General features: G+C 39.6%; 1 protein-coding gene across 1 annotated transcript; it reads left to right on the plus strand.

Annotated features, from left to right (window-relative positions):
- Positions 1-630: 630 nt before the first annotated feature.
- On the plus strand, positions 631-2532 carry LOC308436697 (vasculin-like protein 1; the record flags this gene model as incomplete). The annotated part of the gene is made up of 1 exon (XM_080937693.1): positions 631-2532. The coding sequence occupies exon 1, from the start codon at positions 889-891 to the stop codon at positions 2530-2532; it is 1644 nt and encodes a 547-aa protein (XP_080793819.1). The 5' UTR covers positions 631-888.
- Between the last annotated feature and the right edge of the window lie 16981 nt (positions 2533-19513).

Here is a 19513-nt window from a genome sequence, read left to right on the forward strand (position 1 = left end):
TTCCTAAGATCTGTTCCCAGTCACAGTTGCTCAGCCTGTACGAGCCGCCTTTCCGGCTGGTTGTTGGGCCAGGCTCTGCTCTGCGTCCTGAAGTCGTCTCCGGGTGGGAACAGAAGTTCCTAAGATCTGTTCCAGGTCACAGTAGCTCAGCCTGTACGAGCCGCCTTTCCGGCTGGTGGTTGGGCCAGGCTCTGCTCTGCGTCCTGAAGTCCTCTCCAGGTGGGAACAGAAGTTCCTAAGATCTGTTCCCGGTCACTGGATCGGGGAGGACAGGGCAGGTCAGGGCAGGGGGTGCCCTTTCCGTGTGCACTCCGCAGAGATTCCTCTGCTCCCCCGCAGCCTAGGTCTCCCACTCACCAGTTGCTCAGCCTGTATAGCCGCCTTTTCCCCTTGATGACACTTCTTGCCCACCCCTGAGACCACTTGTCTTTCCAGCCATGACCTTGTTATGAATGGTGTCTGCACTCACTGCGGATGTCCATGTTTTGCCTATTTAAGCAACATTATAGTGCCATTACTCAAGGAAGTTGAATGAGGTGAACATAGACATAGCTTTTCCCCCTCCCCCCCTTTTTTAAATGTAACAAATAACTTTTTATGTTCCCCTCCCCCTTCCCCTTCCCCTTCCCCCTTTGGAAAAGTGTCAGGAACTAGGTGTTCAGGATGAGCCACTGAGAGTATTAAGAGGGTAGGCTGTACAGAGCTGGGCTTCTTTGTGCTTCATCACAAGGCGTGCTGCTGACCAGGCTATGTTAGCACCCTTTTTACAAGAAAACCTCGTGGAAGAGACAGGTGGCAACTTTGCATACAGGACCACAGAGGTGGCACTCTGAGGATCCTGGCCATGAGGTTGGATGCCTCATCTTGCTGAAAAGACACTGGACCTAAATGGCGCAGCATGACTTTGTTCCTGCTTGGCTAAATTTCTCAACGCCACAGTCAGCTAAGTCATCTACAACCACCTTTGATAAACACGGAGAGCACCTATCCCGTGGAGAAGGTAGATTTGGAATAAACCGTCGTCGACATAATTCCTCTGATGGCTTTTTTAACAGTGGACCTCTACGGACTACAGGAGACTCTTGGCACCAACCCTCCCTATTCCGCCATGATTCTGTTGACTCTGGTGTCGCTAAGGGAGCATATGCTGGAACCTCTGGGAATCTATCTGGTTGGCATGGCTCTTTCCGAGGTCACGATGGTATGAGCCAACGTAGTGGAGGTAGTACAGGAAACCACCGACACTGGAATGGTAGCTTCCATTCCCGGAAAGGCTGTGCCTTTCAAGAAAAAACACCAACTGAGATTAGGGAAGAAAAAAAAGAAGATAAAATAGAAAAGTTGCAGTTCGAAGAGGAAGACTTCCCTTCTTTGAATCCAGAAGCTGGCAAACAGAATCAGCCATGCAGACCTATTGGGACCCCTTCTGGAGTGTGGGAAAATCCACCTAGTGCCAAGCAACCCTCAAAAATGCTAGTCATCAAAAAAATTTCCAAAGAGGATTCTGCTGCTGCCTTTTCTGCTGCATTCACCTCCTCAGGATCCCACCATGCCAATGGGAACAAAGTGTCAACTATGGTCCCAAGTGTCTATAAGAACTTGGTTCCTAAGCCTGCACCACCTCCCTCTAAGCCCAGCGCATGGAAAGCTAACAGAATGGAACACAAATCTGGATCCCTTTCCTCTAGCCGGGAGTCTGCTTTTACCAATCCAATTTCTGTCACTAAACCAGTGGTACTAGCTGCTGGTGCAGTTCTCAACTCTCCCAAAGAGAGCCCTTCCAGTTCTACCCCTCCGATTGAGATCAGCTCCTCCTCTCGCCTGACCAAACTGACCAGACGAACCACGGACAGGAAGAGCGAGTTCCTGAAGACTCTGAAGGATGAACGCAATGGAGACTGCTCAGAACGTAGAGACTCTGACAAGCTGGAGGGGCTAAGATTGGAGGGCAGCCACATACCCAAACCAAAGGAAAATGGAGAACAAGGCTGTCTTCAGAACGGTCTTTCTCTGCCCATGGTAGAGGAAGGGGAGGTCCTGTCACACTCTCTGGAAGCAGAGCACAGATTATTAAAAGCAATGGAATGGCAGGAATATCCTGAAAATGATGAGAGTTGCCTCCCACTCTCAGAGGATGAACTCAAGGAGTTCCACACGAGAACAGAGCAGCTACGAAGAAATGGGTTTGGAAAGAATGGCTTCTTCCAAAGCCGTAGTTCCAGCCTGTTCTCCCCATGGAGAAGCGCTTGCACTGCCGAGGGTGAGGACTCCGACACGGAAACAAGCAGCAGCGAGACGTCAGATGATGCTGCCTGGAAGCAGAAATACGAATGCTCACGGTTGACCTGCCCCGCTGAGCTCAGCCTTGTGTTTAGAGAATATAAAGTGTTCTTTTCCTTTTCTTATGTTGTTGAATACTTCGTGCACAAGGGAAACAATCATATCCCAAAGAGAGAGCAATTGTCTTGCTTAGCTTTTGTTGTTCTTCCCTGTTTTCTGCTTAATAGACATTTGTGTGGTGGGATTTTTTAAGCACACACACAGTAGCTGTTGGGCTGTGCACAAGCGGGAGCTATCCTGGCAAAGATGCAGGGAGGAGATGCTGCTTTGCTCAACGGATTCTACTCCAGCCCTTGGGCACTCAGCCCTGTGCTCAAGCAATCCTTGTCAATGACAAAGTGACTATTGAAGCTATAATTGTATTAAATTAATGCTAATCATTTGGATATTTTATTTTATTTTTGGCTGCTGGGGTAACTTTGCCCTTAACCGAGCATATGTGGTTGGTTTTGTTTTGGAGTTTTTTGTTTTGTTTTGTTTTGTTTTTTTTTCCTTTTTGAGTACAGCTGTAAAATATTTGGATATAGGAAATGTTATTCTTGCAGCCTTGATATTCAGGGTGGATTGTAAAATATGAATTTTTGTGAGATTTCAAAGATTAAGATTATTTTGATAACATTATTTACAGATTTAAAAGATGTGGGTACCACAAGTCTGTTGAGGGGGAAAAACTACTGCATAAAATAACTAACATGGAATAAATATTTTGCATCAGTAAAAAAAAAAAAAAACAAAAACAAAAAAGATGAGCTCATTTGAATAATTTATCATGTTGAATTTAAATGAGAATGGTTTTGTATGATACCTTACTTAAGGATATAAGATTTTAATAATCTCTATTATAAAAAAGAAGAGTAATTAAAACTATGAGAATAATAAAAATAATAGGCACTGAATTAACCTACTGTAAATAACCTACCAATACTGAGAAAATTCTAAGTATTGAGTATTTTATCACAATTAAAAGGCTATGATATGACAGGTCCCTGGGAGCTTGGAAAAGCTGTAGGAGCACTCACCATCCTAAGTGGAAGGGTCACTGGGAGCTCTGAAGAGCTAAAGGAGAGCTCTACATCCTTAGTGGAAGGGCAAATCAACTTCTTCTGCCAACTGTCTACCCCAGGAGAGGCTGCGCAGAACTCTCCAAGTGCAAGCTGCTATATTGCCTAGGAGTGCACACTTCCAATCCAAGGTCAGACTCGGCATAGCATCAAGCCTGGGCTGTGCCATTGGAACTCACAGCCTACCCAGAGAGACAAACACCCAGGAAAAATCTCCCTCTGGAGACCACAGACCGTAGACCCACAAGAGAAACAAACACCAGTAAGAGACAACAAGATCAACTAGCATCACCTATAACAAGATAGCAAGAGGCAAGCACAAGACTCTAAGAAATGGAAACCAAGACAACCTGGCAAAATCAGAACCCAGTTCTCCCACAACTGAAAATAGAGGATATCCCAACTCACCAGAAAAACAAGATTTAGACTTAAAATCATACTTCATAATGATGATGGAGAACTTTGAGAACTACTTAAATAACACTTAAAGAGGTACAGGAGAGACAGGAGAACACACACAAACAAGTTGAAGCTCTTCAAAAGAAAACACAAAACCAAAAATATCACTTAAAGAGTTATAAAAAGGGACAAACAACCAGGTGAAGGAACTGAAAACAGAAATAGAAACAATGAAGAAATCACAAAAGAAAACAACCTTGAAATTCAAAAACTTAAGAAAGACATCGAGAGTCATAAATGCTAACATTACCAACAGAATATAAGAGATGGAGGAGCAAATCTCAGGAGCAGAAGATACCATAGAAATCATTGATGCAACAGTCAGAAAAAAAAAATGCAAAAAAAAAAAAATTAACACAAAACATCCAGAAAATCCAGGACACAATGAGAAGACCAAACCAAAAAATAATAGGCGTAGAAGAGGGGGAATATTACCAACTGAAAGGCAACAAAATTATAGAAGAAAAATTCCCTAACCTAAAATAAGAGATGACCACAAATTTCCAAGAAGCCTATAGAACCCAAAAAAGACTGGAGCAGAAAAGAAATTCCTCCGGACACATAATAATTCAAACAACAAATGCTCAAAAAAAAAAAAAAAAAAAAAAAAAAAAAAAAAAAAAAAAAAAAAGGAATACTAAAAGCAGGAAGAGGAAAAGGACAGGTAAAAGTATAAAGGCAGACCAATCAGAATTATGCCAGACTTCTCAACAGAGACTATGAAAGCTAGAAGATCATGAACTGACATCATACAGACCCTAAGAGAACACAATCCAGTCCAGGTTACTATAACCAGCAAAACTCTCAATCACAATAGATAGAAAAACCAAGATATTCCAGAACAAAAACAAATTTACACAATATCTGTCCACAAATCCAGCCCTACACGGGATAATAGAAAACTCTGCTACAAAAAGGGAAACTTCACCCAAGGAAAGTCAAGAGCATATCCTCTTGATACAAACACCAAAGAAGAAAAGCACACAAACATAACTCTACATATAACAACAAAATAGCAGGAAACAACAATCACTATTTCTTAATATTCCTTAACATCAATGGACTCAATTCTCCAATAAAAAAACATAGACTCTCAGACTGGATACATAAACAGGATCCAGCATTTTGCTGTGTGCAGGAAACTCATCTCAGCAACAAAGACAGGCACTACCTCAGAGTAAAAGGTTGAGAAAAACATTTTAAGCAAATTGTCCCAAGAAACAAACTGAAGTAGCAATCCTAATAGTGAATAAAATAGATTTCCAACCAAAAGTCATCAAAAAAATCAAGAAAGGACACTTTTTAGTCATCAAATTATCAAGATGAAATCTCAGTCTTGAACATCTATGCTCCAAATACAAGAGCACCCATATTCATAAAAGAAACCCCACTAAAGCTCAGAGCATATACACACAATAATAGTGAAAGACTGCAATATGCTACTCTCATCAATGCACAGATCATGGATGTAGAAACTGAACAGAGACACAGGAAAACTAACAGAAGTTATGAACCAGATGGATTTAACAGACATCTATAGAATATTTCATCACAAAATAAAAGAATATACCTTCATTTCAGCACCTCATGGAACCTTCTCCAAAATTGACCATATATTTGGTCACAAAACAGGCCTCAATAGATACAAGAATACTGAAATAATCCCATTCACTCTATCAGATCACCATGGACAAAGACTGGTCTTAAATAACAGCAACAACAACAAAAGCCCACATACACGTGGAAGCTAAACAATGCTCTAATCAATGATAGCTTGATTGAGGAAGAAATAAAGAAAAAATGAAATACTCTTTAAAATTTAGTGAAAATTAAGGAACAACATATTTAAACTCATGGGATATAATGAAAGCTGTGCTAAGCAGAAAACTCATAGCACTGAGCACCTCCAAAAAAAAAAAAAAAACTGGAGAGAGCATACACTAACAACTTGACAACATAACTGGAAGCTCTAGAACAAACAAACAAACAAACAAACAAACAAACAAAAAACAGATACACCCAAGAGGAGTAGATGGCAGGAAATAATACATCTCAAAGCAGAAACCAATCAAATAGAAACAAAAAGAACTATACAAAGAATCAATAAAACCAAGAGCTAGTTCTTTGAGAAAAATCAACTCATACTTTGAAGCCACAATTTTGCTCATTACTAAACCACACAAAGATCCTACAAAGAAAAAGAACTTTAGGCAAATTTTCCTCATTAACATTGATGCAAAAATAGTCAATAAAATTCTTGGAAACTAAATCCGAGAACACATAAAAATGATCATTCACGATGATCAAGTAGGATTCATCCCAGGGATGCAAGAATGGTTCAATATACAGAAATCCATCAATGTCTTTTACTATATAAACAAATGAAAAGAAAAAAATTACATGATTATCCCTCTAGATGCTGAGAAAACATCTGACAAAATTCCACACCCCTTCATGATAAAGGTCTTGGAAAGCTCAGGTATTCAAAGCTCACACTTAAACATAGTAAAAGCAATATAAAACAAACCAGTATCCAGCATCAAAGTAAATGGTGAGAAACTTGAAGAAATCCCACTAAAATCAGGGACTAGACAAGGCTACCCACTCTCTCCCTACCAATTCAATACAGTACTAAAAGTACTAGCCAGAGGAATAATAAAACAAAAAGAGTTCAGTGGAATAAAAATTGGAAAGTAATTAGTCAAAATATGACTATTTGCAGATGACATGATAGTATACTTAAGAAACCCCAAAATCTCCACCAGGGAAATTTTACAGCTGATAAACAACTTCAGCAAAGTGGCTGGATATAAAATTAACTCAAACAAATCAGAAGCCTTCCTCTACTCAAAGGACAAACAGGCTGAGAAAAAAAATAGAAAATTGACACCCTTTACAATAGCTACAAAAAAATATATAAAATACCTTGGTGTGACCCTAACCAAGCAAGTGAAAGATCTGTACAACAAGAACTTCAAATCTCTTAAGAAGGAAATTGAAGACCTCAGAAAATGGAAAGATGTTCTATGCTCATGTATTGGAAGGATCAACATTGTAAAATGGCCATCTTACCTAAAGCAATCTACAAATTTAATGCAATCCCCATTAAAATTCCAACTCAATTCTTCCTAGATTTTAAAAAGAGCAGTTTGCAAATACATTTATATAATAATAATAATAATAATAATAATAATAATAATAATAATAATAATAATAACAATAATAATAATAATAACAATAACAATAATAAACCCAGGAAAGCCATTCTGGAAAACCATTTTCAACAATAAAAACTTCTAGGGGAATTACCATTGCTAAACTCCAGCTGTATGACAGATCAATTGTGATTAAAATTGCCTGGTATTGGTACAGAAATGAACCTGCACACCTATTGTCACTTGATCTTTGGCAAAGGAGCTAAAAACATTCAATGGTAAAAGAATAGCCTTTTCAACAAATGGTGCTGGATCAACTGGCACTCAGCATTCAGAAGAATGCAAATCGATCCTTTCTTATCTCCTTGTACAAAACTCAAGTAGACATGAATCAAAGAACTCCACATAAAACCTGGTACACTATAACTAATAGAACAGAAAGTGGGGGAAAGCTTAGAACACATAGGCACAGGTGAAATTTTTCTGAACAGAACACCAATGGCTTATTCTGTAAGATCAAGAATTGACAAATGGGACCTCATGAAATTGCAAAGCTTCTTTCTGTAAGGCCAAGGACACTGTCAAAAAGGACAAAATGGCAACACACAGATTGGGAAAAGATCTTTACCAATTCTATATCTGATAGAGGGCTAGTATCCAATATATACAAAAAAACTCAAGAAGTTAGACTTTAGAAAATCAAATAATCCTATTAAAAATGGGGGGGGTGTACAGAGCTACACAGAGACTTCTCAACTAAGAAATATCTAATGGCAGAGAAGCACCTAAGAAAATACTCAACATCCTTAGTCATCAGAGAAATGAAAATCAAACCAATCCTAAGATTCCACCTCACACCAGTCAGAATGGCTAAGATCAATAACTCAGGTAACAACAAATGCTGGCAAGGATGTGAATAAAGAGAAACACTATTCCACTGTTGGTGGGGTATTAATCTGGTTCAACCACTCTGGAAATCAGTCTTGTGGTTCCTCAGAAAATTGGACATAGTACTACCTGAGGACCCAGTTATACCACTTCTGGGCATATACCCCAAAATAACTCCACCATCTTACAAGGACACATGCACAGCATTATTCATAGCAGCCTTATTCATAATAGCCACAAGCTGGAAAGAACCCAAATGTCATTCAATAGAGGAATGGATACCAAAATTGTGGTACATATCCAAAATGGAGTACTATTCATCTATTGAAAACAATGAGTTTATGAAATTCCTAGGCAAATTGGTAGAACTTGAAGCTATTATCCTGAGTGATGTAACCCAGTCACAAAAGAGTACTCATGGTATGCACTCACTTATAAGCAGATAATACCCCACCTCCACGCAAAAAGCTTGGAACGTGTAAGAAACATTTCACAGACATTTTGAAGCTCAAAAAGAAGCAGCACCAGAATGGGGATACCTCATTTCTTCTTAGAAGGGAGAAAAAAACAGGGGAAGAAATACAAGGTCAAACAGAGGAGCAGGGATGGAAGAAAAGATCTACAAAGCCTGCCTCACCTAGAGAACCATCCCATATGCATCCACCAAACCCAAACACTATTGCTGATGCCAAGAAGAGTTTACTGGCAGAAACCAGATATGGATGTCTCCTCAGAGGCACTCCCAGAGTCACATAGATACAGATGAGGATGCTTGCATATAAACATCAGATTGATCATGTGGACCCCAATGAAAGAGCTAGAGAAAGGACTGAAAAAACTGAAAGGTTTAAAACCTCACTGGAAGAACAACATCATCAACCAGCCAAGGCACTGAGGTAGAGAGAGTGATTGGGAGACGGAGCACCTTCATGGAAGCAAGTTGAGGGGGAGGAATGAGGAGGGGGAATAATATAACATTTGAAATAGAAATAGAGAATATTAAATAAATTTTTAAAAAGGTGATGATAGAAAACAATCTGCTTGCTACTTACTGAATAATAATTAATGTTATTCTTACATTCTCTTGTTACAACTTGCTCACATAGGCCCTGCAACAGTTTTAGAATTCTGCCTCCATGATTTTATGCATAATCAATGTATCTAACAACAATGACTGTACTCTGTGCTTGTCACAACACTAAGTCCCATGGCATTTAGAATATTTCAATGTGCTTGACAAACTTTTAATAATGCAAATGTACATTAATTTGATAAGTAAATTAAACACTTAGAATAATAGGTACAAAAAAAAGTCCACCTTCTACTTTGTCCACCTATTTTATGGTTTTACCTTTGAAGGAATTCAGTGATTTATTTGTGACCCCTTTTTCACTGCACATGTGTTTGGTGTTTATGCTCCTTTCCTCTATCACTCAATCCACTGCCCTTTGTTTGTTTGTTTGTTTGTTTGTTTGTTTACCATACCTGTACTTCGAAATGATAATTCGAGAAGAAGCATGATCTGCCTTCTTGTTGAGCATAAATGGTGGAAACCTTCAGAGAAAGTGTAAACAGTATAACGACAGCTGGTTTAGAGTGCTGCCCAAGCAGAAACTCTGGTGGCATATGTTCACATGTCCTGGATCACTTTCTACAAGCTTCTATAGGAATTCTTGTTTTCTCAGAATATATTATATTGCACACAATTCCCTTTTTTATTTCAGTCTGAGTCTTTGCAACCCTAATCTCCTTTACTTCCTCCTTCCATCCCTCCTTTTTACTCTTCTCTCTGTGTATGTTGCACATGTATACGTATATGTGAGTCTCTAAGCATGCTTGTGAATATCAATAGTACGAATTAGTGCCTTTTTTTTCTTTTTACCTTTATACAGGGTTTTTCTTATGAACCTGGGGTTCATCACCACATAGCACTCTGCCATCCTGCCATACATACTTGTACACACAAAGGTTTTAAGGCCAGAAATTTCCCCCAGCCCTCATCCTCCAATTGTCAACTGACCCCTGACACTGAAATTTCAAGCCTATGAAACCACATACAATTTTTATATAAATGATGCAGATTTAACTCCAGTTCTTATGATTTCACAGCAAGTACCCTTCTCTAACAAGTCACCTTCCCAGGACCAAATTAAAGTTTATTATGAAATGTACCAACTCACAGAAACATATTGCTTGTTAGCTTTTTTCTAGGCTCATATTTATGTATATTTCTTTATAAAACATGGTTCATTTCCATAGAATGGTACCAGCCATGTGATCTTGGTCCTCCTCTATAAATTAAAATCAAGAAAATACTTCAAAATGTGCCCATGGGCCAGTATGATTGAAACAACTTCTCAACTGAGGTTTCTTCTTCCCAGGCGTTTCCTGTTTGCTTAAAATTTATAAAGTCTAAATAGCACAAATTTTCAACAGAATAAATAAAATCTAGGACAGGAACTATGTCTTGACTAATAAAAACTGTGTTAATATTATTTAAATATCTTTTCTGATCACCATGGCATAGCACTAAAAATCAATAGTAAGAGAATCTTTTTAATATTCACTAACACATGGAATTTAAGCTGCATATTCCTCCAACTCCACATTGGTAAATGAGAAATTACAATGAAAATTAAAATGGATGAGAGTAGTTAATGTTCATTAGCACATAAAAAATGGTTTAAATAAATTTAATCATAAAAACAATTCAAAATAACAACAACAAAGGGGGAAGTATAGTCTAAGAAAATTTTAGGGGTTCACCAATAGCAGTTCGATTTTTCAATTTTATTGGACATTCTCTGTATTTACATTTCAAATTTTATACCCTCCCCTCCAGTCCAATACCTCCTTCCCCTCAACTTAATTCCATGAAGGTTCTCCCTCTCCCAATTGCCCTCTCTGCCACAGTGCTTTGGTTTATAATGATGTTGTTCTTTCCATGAGGGTACAAACCTTTCAGCTATTTCAGTCCTTTCTCTAGCTCTTTCATTGAGGTCCCCATTTTCAGTCTGATGTTTAGCTGCAAGCCTCCTCATCTGCAAGCTACCCAGAGTATCTGGATAACTCTGGCAGAGCCTCTGAAGAGACATCCATGTCTGGTTCCTGCAAGTAAACACTTCTTGGCATCAGCAATAGAGCTTGGATTTGGTGGCTACATATGTGGTGGTTCCCCAGGTGAGATCTTTACTTCAATCCCTGCTCCTCTATTTGACCTTGTATTTCCTCCCCTGTTTTGTTCTCTTTTCTAAGAAGGACTGAGGCATCCACATTCTGGTCTCCCTTCTTTTTTGAGCTTCATAAGTTCTGTGGATGGTTTCTTGGGTATTCTGAGCTCTTTTTTTTGGGGGGGGGATAGTATCCACTTATAAGTGAATACATACAATGAGTTTTCTTTTGCTACTGGGTTACCTCACTAAGGATTATAGCTTCAAGTTCCAGACATTTGCTTAGGAATTTTAGGATCAACATTGTAAAAATAGCCATCTTGCCTAAGGCAATCTACAAATTTAAATGCAATCCCCATCAAAATTCCAACCTAATTCTTCATAGAGTTACAAAAAGCAATTTGCAAATGCATCTGAAATAACAAAAAACCTAGAATAGTGAAATATATTGTCAAGAATGAAAACAATTCTGGGGGAATCATCATCCCTGATCTCAAGCTATATTACAAAGTAATTGTGAGAAAAACTGGATGGTATTGGTACAGAGATAGTCAAGTAGATAATTGGAAAAGAACAGAGGACCCAGAAATTAACCCACACACCTATAGTCACTTGATTATTTGACAAAGGAGCTAAAAACATCTAATGGGGGGTTCAGTCAGCATGCATAAGAATGCAAATCGATCCTTTCCCATCTCCTTGTACAAAGCTCAAGTCCAAGTGGATTAAAGCTCTTCACATAAAACGAGGTACACTGAAACTATTAGGAAAAAAAAGTAGAGAAGAGCTTAGAACACATAGTCACAGGGGAAATTTTTCTGACCAGAACACCAATGGCTTATGCTCTAAGATCAAGAATCAACAAATGGTTTTTACCTCATAAAACTGCAAAGCTTCTGTAACGCTAAGGACACTGTTAGGAAGACAAAACAGCAGCCAACAGATTGGGAAAGGTTCTTTACCAATTCTATATCTGATAAAGGGCTAGTATCCAATATATACAAAGAACTCGGGAAGCTAGACTATAGAAAATCAAATAATCCTATTAAAAATGGGGTACGGAACTAAACGAAGAATTCTCAGCTGAGAGATATTTAATGCCTAAGAAGCACCTAGAGAAATTTTCAACATCCCTAGTCATCAGGGAAATGCAAATTAAAACCATGATAAGATTCCTCACACCAGTTAGAAGGGCTAAGACAAAAAACTCAGGTGAAAGCTGATGCTGGCGAGGATGTGGAGAAAGAAAAACACTCCTCCACTGTTGGTGGGTTGTAAGATGGTACAACCACTCTGGAAATCAGTCTGGGGGTTTCTCAGAATATTTAACATATTACTGCCTGAATGCTTCAACATATAACAAGGACATATGTTCCACCATGTTTATAGCAGCCTTATTGATACTAGCCAGAAGCTGGAAAAAAAAAAAAAAACCAGATGTCCATCAATGGATGAATGGATACAGATTTACAAAATGGAGTACGACTCAGCTATTAGAAACAATGACTTCATGAAATATGTAGGCAAATGGATGGAACTAGAAACTATCATCCTGAGTGAAGTAACCCAGTCACAAAGAACACACATGGTATGCACTCACTGATAAGCGGATACTAGCCCAAGAAAGGTCTGAATACCCAATAACCAAAAAAAAATTCACAGACATTATGAAGCTCAAAACGAAGGAAGGCCAAAATGTGGATGCCTCAGTCCTTCCTAGAAAAGAGAACAAAACTTTCATGGGAGGAAATGCAAAGTCAAATAGAGGAGCAGGGATTGAGGAAAAGATCACTCAGAAGCAGCCTCACCTAGGGATCCACCACATATGCAGTCACCAAATCTAAGCACTATAGCTGATCCCAAAAGGTACTTACTGGCAGGATCTAGACAGAGATATTCCCTCAAGGACTAGGCTAGAGTCATATAGATACAGCTGAACATGTTTGCAGCTAACCATAGGTCTGAACTTGGGGATCCCAATGAGGTTGCTCAAAAAAGTACCTAAGGAGCTGAAAGGGGTTGCAACCTCATGGGAAGATAACAACATTAGCAACCAACCAAACCCTCCGAAACTCCTATGGAGAAAAACATCAACCTCTTTGTGCACTTTGAGAGACCTATTGATCCAGTTGCATATACACTGAAGATAGCAGTGTCTGGCATCAATGTGAGAAGAGGCTTTTGTTCCAAAGAGCTTGTTCTGTCCCAGTGTAGGGGAATGCCAAGGCAATGGGGTGGAGAGGGAGATCAGGAGGGAGTGAGCCTTTATGAAGACAACTGGGGGGAAGGGGCTATAGTAACAGGGTTGGGTAAAGGGATAACATCTCAAATGTAAATGCAGAGTATCTAATAAAAAGAAGAATCCACAAATGGGACCTGATGAAGTCGCAAAGCTTCTGTAAGGCCAAGGACACAGTCAAAAGGACAAAATGGCAAACAACAGATTGGGAAAGGATCTTTACCAATCCCACATCTGATAGAGGACTAATGTCCAATACATACAAAGAAATTAAGAAGTTATACCATAGAGAATTAAAAAGCTAAAAAGAGACTTCTGAAAGGATGAATATCTAATGGCTGAGAAGCACCTAAAGAAATGCTCAACATCCCTAGTCAACAGTGAAATCCAAATAAAAACAATCCTAAGATTTCACCTCATACCAGTTGGAATGGCTAAGATCAAAGACTCAGGTGACAGCAAATACTGGCGAGGATGTGGAGAAAGAGGAACACTCCTCCACTGTTTGTGGGATTGTAAACTGGTACAACCACCCCGGAAATCAGTCTGACAGTTCTGAGAAAATTGAACATAGTGCTACCTGAGGACCGAGCATTACCACTCCTGAGCATGTACTAAGAAGTAGCTATTAGGGGAAGGATGAACAGAGTGGGGGGCATATGACCCATGGAGGTGTGGTAAGGCCTGGGGGTAAAGGGGATGCCTCTGGGGAGCCCAAGTTGGGAATCCCTTCCCCCTGAGGGACCAGCAACACAATGGTATAGTACAGAATAGAGTTTATTCAGGTCATGGGAGAGTTAAGAGGGTGGTAGAGGCAGAGAGAGGGGAGAGAGAGAGAGAGAGAGAGAGAGAGAGAGAGAGAGAGAGAGAGAGAGGTAGAGGAGTAGAGGCCAGCCATGAGCACGTGAGAAGAGAGGGGGGAAGGGAGGGGAAGAGGAGGGCTAGGAGTGAGAGAGAAAGGCTTCAAGAGCAAGAGCAAGAGAGAGAGGAGGGGCCAAACAGCTCCTTTTATAGTGTCAGGTCACTGGGGTGGAGCATACCAGGCTACTGCTGGGTAATTGAGGGATGGGGGTATACCTGGCTGTTGCTAGGTAACTGAGGGGTGGGGTTTGCAGAATCCCAACAGTAGCTCCAATATTTAACAAGAACACATGCTCAACAATGTTCATAGCAACCTTATTTGTAATAGCCAGAAGATGGAAGGAACCCAGATGTCCTTCAGCAGAGGAATGGATTCAGAAATTGTGGATTCTGAATACACAATGGAGTACTACCAAAAACAGTTCTAAGAGGAAAGTTGATTATACCAAATGCCATCAAAAGACTGCAAATGCTGCCTCAGCACTTAAGAGTGTATACTGCTCTCACATGGGTTGTGAGGTCTGTGCACATTGTTCTCAGTGCACACAATGGACAATTCCAGTCCTATAGAAACCAATAACTCTTCTAGCATCTGTGTACATATGCACATAGACACACAAATGAATTAGTAAAATATATTACATATTTTGAATGGATACATAAAAAACTAAAGAAGCCATCACAAAGATGCTATGAATTTAAATTATTCTTGGATGACCATCTATTTTGAACCACAGGCCTATTATCCTTTATGAATACTGAATACATCCCAGTGTCTCAATTCCTAGATCTTTGTAGTAATATTAAACCAGAAGTGAAAATGCTTTAATTTTATTGGAAATGTGTTTATTTATCAGGATCTTAGTACTGCATCTTTTTTCATTTTAGTTAATAGTGTGTAACAATATCAAAAATCTTAAAATCAGAAGCACTAAGAATTAGGTAAACTCTATTGTAGCTGTAAGTGAAAATATCAGCACATTAGCAATCTCACTATAAACATGACAGTACTATAAAAATGATTCAATTGGCAGAACAGGTTCTCAGTATGTCTGCCACAAGGAACAGCAGAAATCCAGGGACACAGGACTGGTGAGACAGTGCTTCAAGTAACCAGGGAGCAGAGAGGTCTGTGCCGAGCATGTGGAAAGTGCGCCTGCCCCCGATTGGTTCAGGGGAGCAGGGACCCTGCCTTGGGGTGTCTGTTTCCAGCCAGTGGCCCTTGCATGCAGGACAGGAACTCAGGCTATCTGCAACCAGGAACAGCAGAGATCCAGGAACATAGGTCTGGTGAGACAGCGCTCCGAGTAGCCAGGGGGGAGAGGGGTCTGTGCCAAGTGCATTGAAAGTGTGACTGACCCCTATTGGTTCAGGGGAGCAGGGACCCTGCCTTAGGGTGTCTGTTTACAGCCTGAGGACCATGTGTGCAGAACAGGCCATCTGCCACCAGGAACAGCAGAGATCCAGGGATACAGGCCTGGTGAGATGGCACTCCAAGTAAATGGGGAGAAGAGAGGTCTGTGCCGAGCTCGAAGAAAGTGTGCCCCCCATTAGTTCAGAGGAGAAGAAACCCTGTCTTAGAGTGTCTGTTTCCTCTCAACAGCCTGTGCATGCAGAACAGGTGCTCAGGCATTCTGCCACCAGGAACAGCGGAGATCCAGGGACATAGGCCAAGTACAAGGGAAAGACAAGAACCAATCACTGACTAAAAGACAACACAGACAACAAGTTGGCAAGAGGAAATAAAAAGAATGTACGGGAGGGAAACCAAGACAACCTGGCAACAGCAGAACCCAGTTTTCCCATCACATCAAACAGCAGAATCCTAAACACTCCATAAAAAGAAGACTGTCACACGCCCACGCTTCCCACTGATAGGAACAGGTGTGCAACAAACAAACAGATTCTTCTGCGGACAACCTTTATTGTACAGCACTCTGGGCAGGGGACTTCTTGAGCAGGAAGCTTCTCTCTGAGCCAGGAACTCCCTACCGGGTTCTACTGTCTAGGCGACCTCTCGCGTGCAGTCTCCCACGTGCGATCTCTCTGTCCACTCTCTCTCCACGTGGGACCTCCCGCAATCTCTCCTATCGGGTCTCTCTCCACATGGTATCTCTCTGCCATCCCTCCACGTGGGGTCTCTCGCAATCTCTCCACTGTCTTCCTCTCTCATGGGGGAGAAATGCACTGCTATATATGCCTAAGAGACTCGTGTCGCTACCTGATTGGTGCGCCCTCCAGTAACTCAATAGTATGCCCCAAGAGCGGGCTATGACGTATGTGGCGCATGCGCATTAAGTCTTTTGGCTGGGCAACAGCTCTGTTTGCTGAGTTCTCGGCGGAAAGCCGGCGCCATGTTTGGGTGCAGCACAAACGGCTCCCTACAGAAGACTCAGACCCGAAATCATACCTCAAGATGATGATCAAGTAGGCTTCATCCCTGGAATGCAGGAATGGTTGAATATATGGAAATCCATCAACATAATCCACCATATAAACAAACTCAAAGGAAAAAAACACATGGTCATCTCAGTAGATGCTGAGAAAGCATTTGAGAAAATTCAACACACCTTTATGTTAAAAGTCTTGGAAAGAACAGGAATTCAAGTCCCATACATAAACATAATAAAAACAATATACAGCAAACAAAGAGCCAACATCAAATTTAATGGTGGGAAACTTCAAGCAACCCCACTAAAATCAGGGAATCGAAAAGGCTGCCCACTCTCCCCCTACCAGTTCAACATAGTACTGGAAGTCCTGGCCACAGCAAAAGGAAATCAAAGAAATTCAAATGGAAAAGGAAGAAGTAAAAACATCACTGTTTGCTGATGACATGATAGTGTACATAAGTGACCCCAAAAATTCCACCAGAGAACTTCTACAGCTAATAAACAAGTTCAGCAAAGTGGCTGGATATAATTAACGCAAACAAATCAGTAGCCTTCCTAGACTCAAATGACATACATATGGAAAAAGAAATTAGGGAAAAGATACCCTTCACAAAAGTCACAAACAATATGAAATACCTTGGTGTGACTCTAACTAAGCAAGTGAAGGACTTGTATTACAAGAACTTCAAACCTCTAAATAAGGAAATTGAGGAAGATCTCAGAAAATAGAAAGATCTTTCATGCTCAAGGATTGGAAGGATCAACATTATAAAATGGACATCTTACTAAAAGCAATCTACAAATTAAATACAATCCCTATCAAAATTCCAACCCAATTCTTCATACAGTTGGAAAGAGCAATGTGCAATTTCATCTGGAATAACAAAAGACCTAAAATAGCAAAATCCATCCTCAACAACAAGAAAACATCTGCAGGAATCACCATCCCTTACCTCAAGATATATTACAATGCAATTATGCTAAAAACTGCATGGTACTGGTACAGACATAGGCATGTGGATCAATGGAATAGAACAGAAGATCAAGAAATGAGCCCTCGCATATATGGTCACTTGATTTTGACAAAGGAGCTGTAACCATTCAATGGAAAAAGAACAGCCTCTTCGACAAATGGTGTTGGTCCAACTGGCACTCATCATGCAGAAGAATGAAAATAGACCCTTTCTTAACTCCTTGCAGAAAGCTGAAGTGCAAGTGAATCAAAGATCTTCACATTAAACCAGGTACACTGAAACTATTAGAAGAGAAAGTAGGAAAAACCTTTAAACACATAGGCACAGGAGAAAATTTCCTGAACAAGTACCAATGGCTCATGGTCTAAGGTCTAATATTGACAAATGTGACTTACTAAGATTGTAAAGTTTCTGTAAGGCTAAGGATACTGTCAAGAAAACAAAATGGCAGCCAACAGAATGGGAAAGATCTTTACCAACTCCACATCTGATAGAGGTCTAGTATCCAATGTATACAAAGTACTCAAGAAGTTATACAACAGAGAATCAAACAACCCTATTGAAAAATGGAGTACAGAGCTAAACAAAAAGTTCTCAATTGAGTAATATCGAATGGCTGAGAAGCATCTAAGGAAGTACTCGACATCATTAGCCATCAGGGAAATGCAAATCAAAACAACCCTGAGATTCCAGCTTATACCATTCAGAATGTTTAAGTTCAAAAATTCAAATGACAGCACAGGCTGGCAAGGATGCAGAGAAAGAGGAACACTTCTCCACTGTTGGTTGGGTTGTAAACTGGTACAACCACTCTGGAAATCAGTCTGGTGATTCCTCAGAAAATTGGACATAGTACTACCTGAAGACCCAGTTATTCCTCTTCTGGGCATATACCACAGAGAAGCTCCAGCATACAACAAAGACACATGTACCATAATGTTCATAGCAGCCCTATTTATAATAGCCAGAAGCTGGAAAGAACCCAGATGTCCTTCAGTAGATGAATGGATACAAATATTGTGGTATATTTACACAATGGAGTACTACCCAGCTATCAGAAACAATGACTTTATAAAATTCTTAAGAAAATGTATGCATCTAGAAAATATTCTGAATTTGATAACACAGTCACAAAAGAACAGACATAATATACAGTCACTGATAATTGGATACTGACCCCAGAAAGCTCTGAACTCCCCAGAAACAACTCACACACTATATGAAGTTCAAGAAAAAAAAGAAAATGAATAACCATTATGCTTAATCTTTACACACCAAGAAAACTTTGACTAATTCCAGATTACATCTTGTTGTACATGTACTTTACGCTCATTGTAACTAGCAAGATCTTAATGCACACTATAAACGCTTTTTAAAAAACACATGTACTGACAAAAATGTATTAGTATAATTTTATGCAAAAATGCTTAAAATCTGTACATTTATCTTTGTTTTTAAAATAAAGTTGTTCAATTAAAAAAGAATATTTATATGTTCTACAAAAAGAATTCACAAAAGAACTATTTAATTCTACATTACATGTGTATATAATTATATCTGAAAAATTTAAAGACTTTTAGGAGAAAAAAATACCATGTTTCCTAGAGCTCTTAAGGCATTAAGTGTCATTTTTTGAAAACTTTGGTATAGTCCAGAGGTAACTGATCTATCAGGGGCTGGACAATGACTCATAATGGATACAGGAATTTTCGAGACTTCTGAGATATTAGCACGATTTATACTCTGCCTAGATGAAAATATTTAAGTACTGGTTTAAACTACTAAAGTTATTTATTATCAAGAATACTTCTTAATTATTTGCAATTAAAAACAGTGTCAAGATAAGACAATACACTAAAACAAATTATGTTTCTTAACAATTGCTTTAAGACAGCCAGAAAGAGCTCATTGGTTTGGTTTGTTTATTTTGACAGACTATGTACCCTTTGGAACGAGTAAATCAAGATCCTTAG

This window comes from Micromys minutus (assembly GCF_963924665.1).
Source record: "Micromys minutus genome assembly, chromosome: 25".
Lineage (NCBI taxonomy): Eukaryota > Metazoa > Chordata > Mammalia > Rodentia > Muridae > Micromys > Micromys minutus.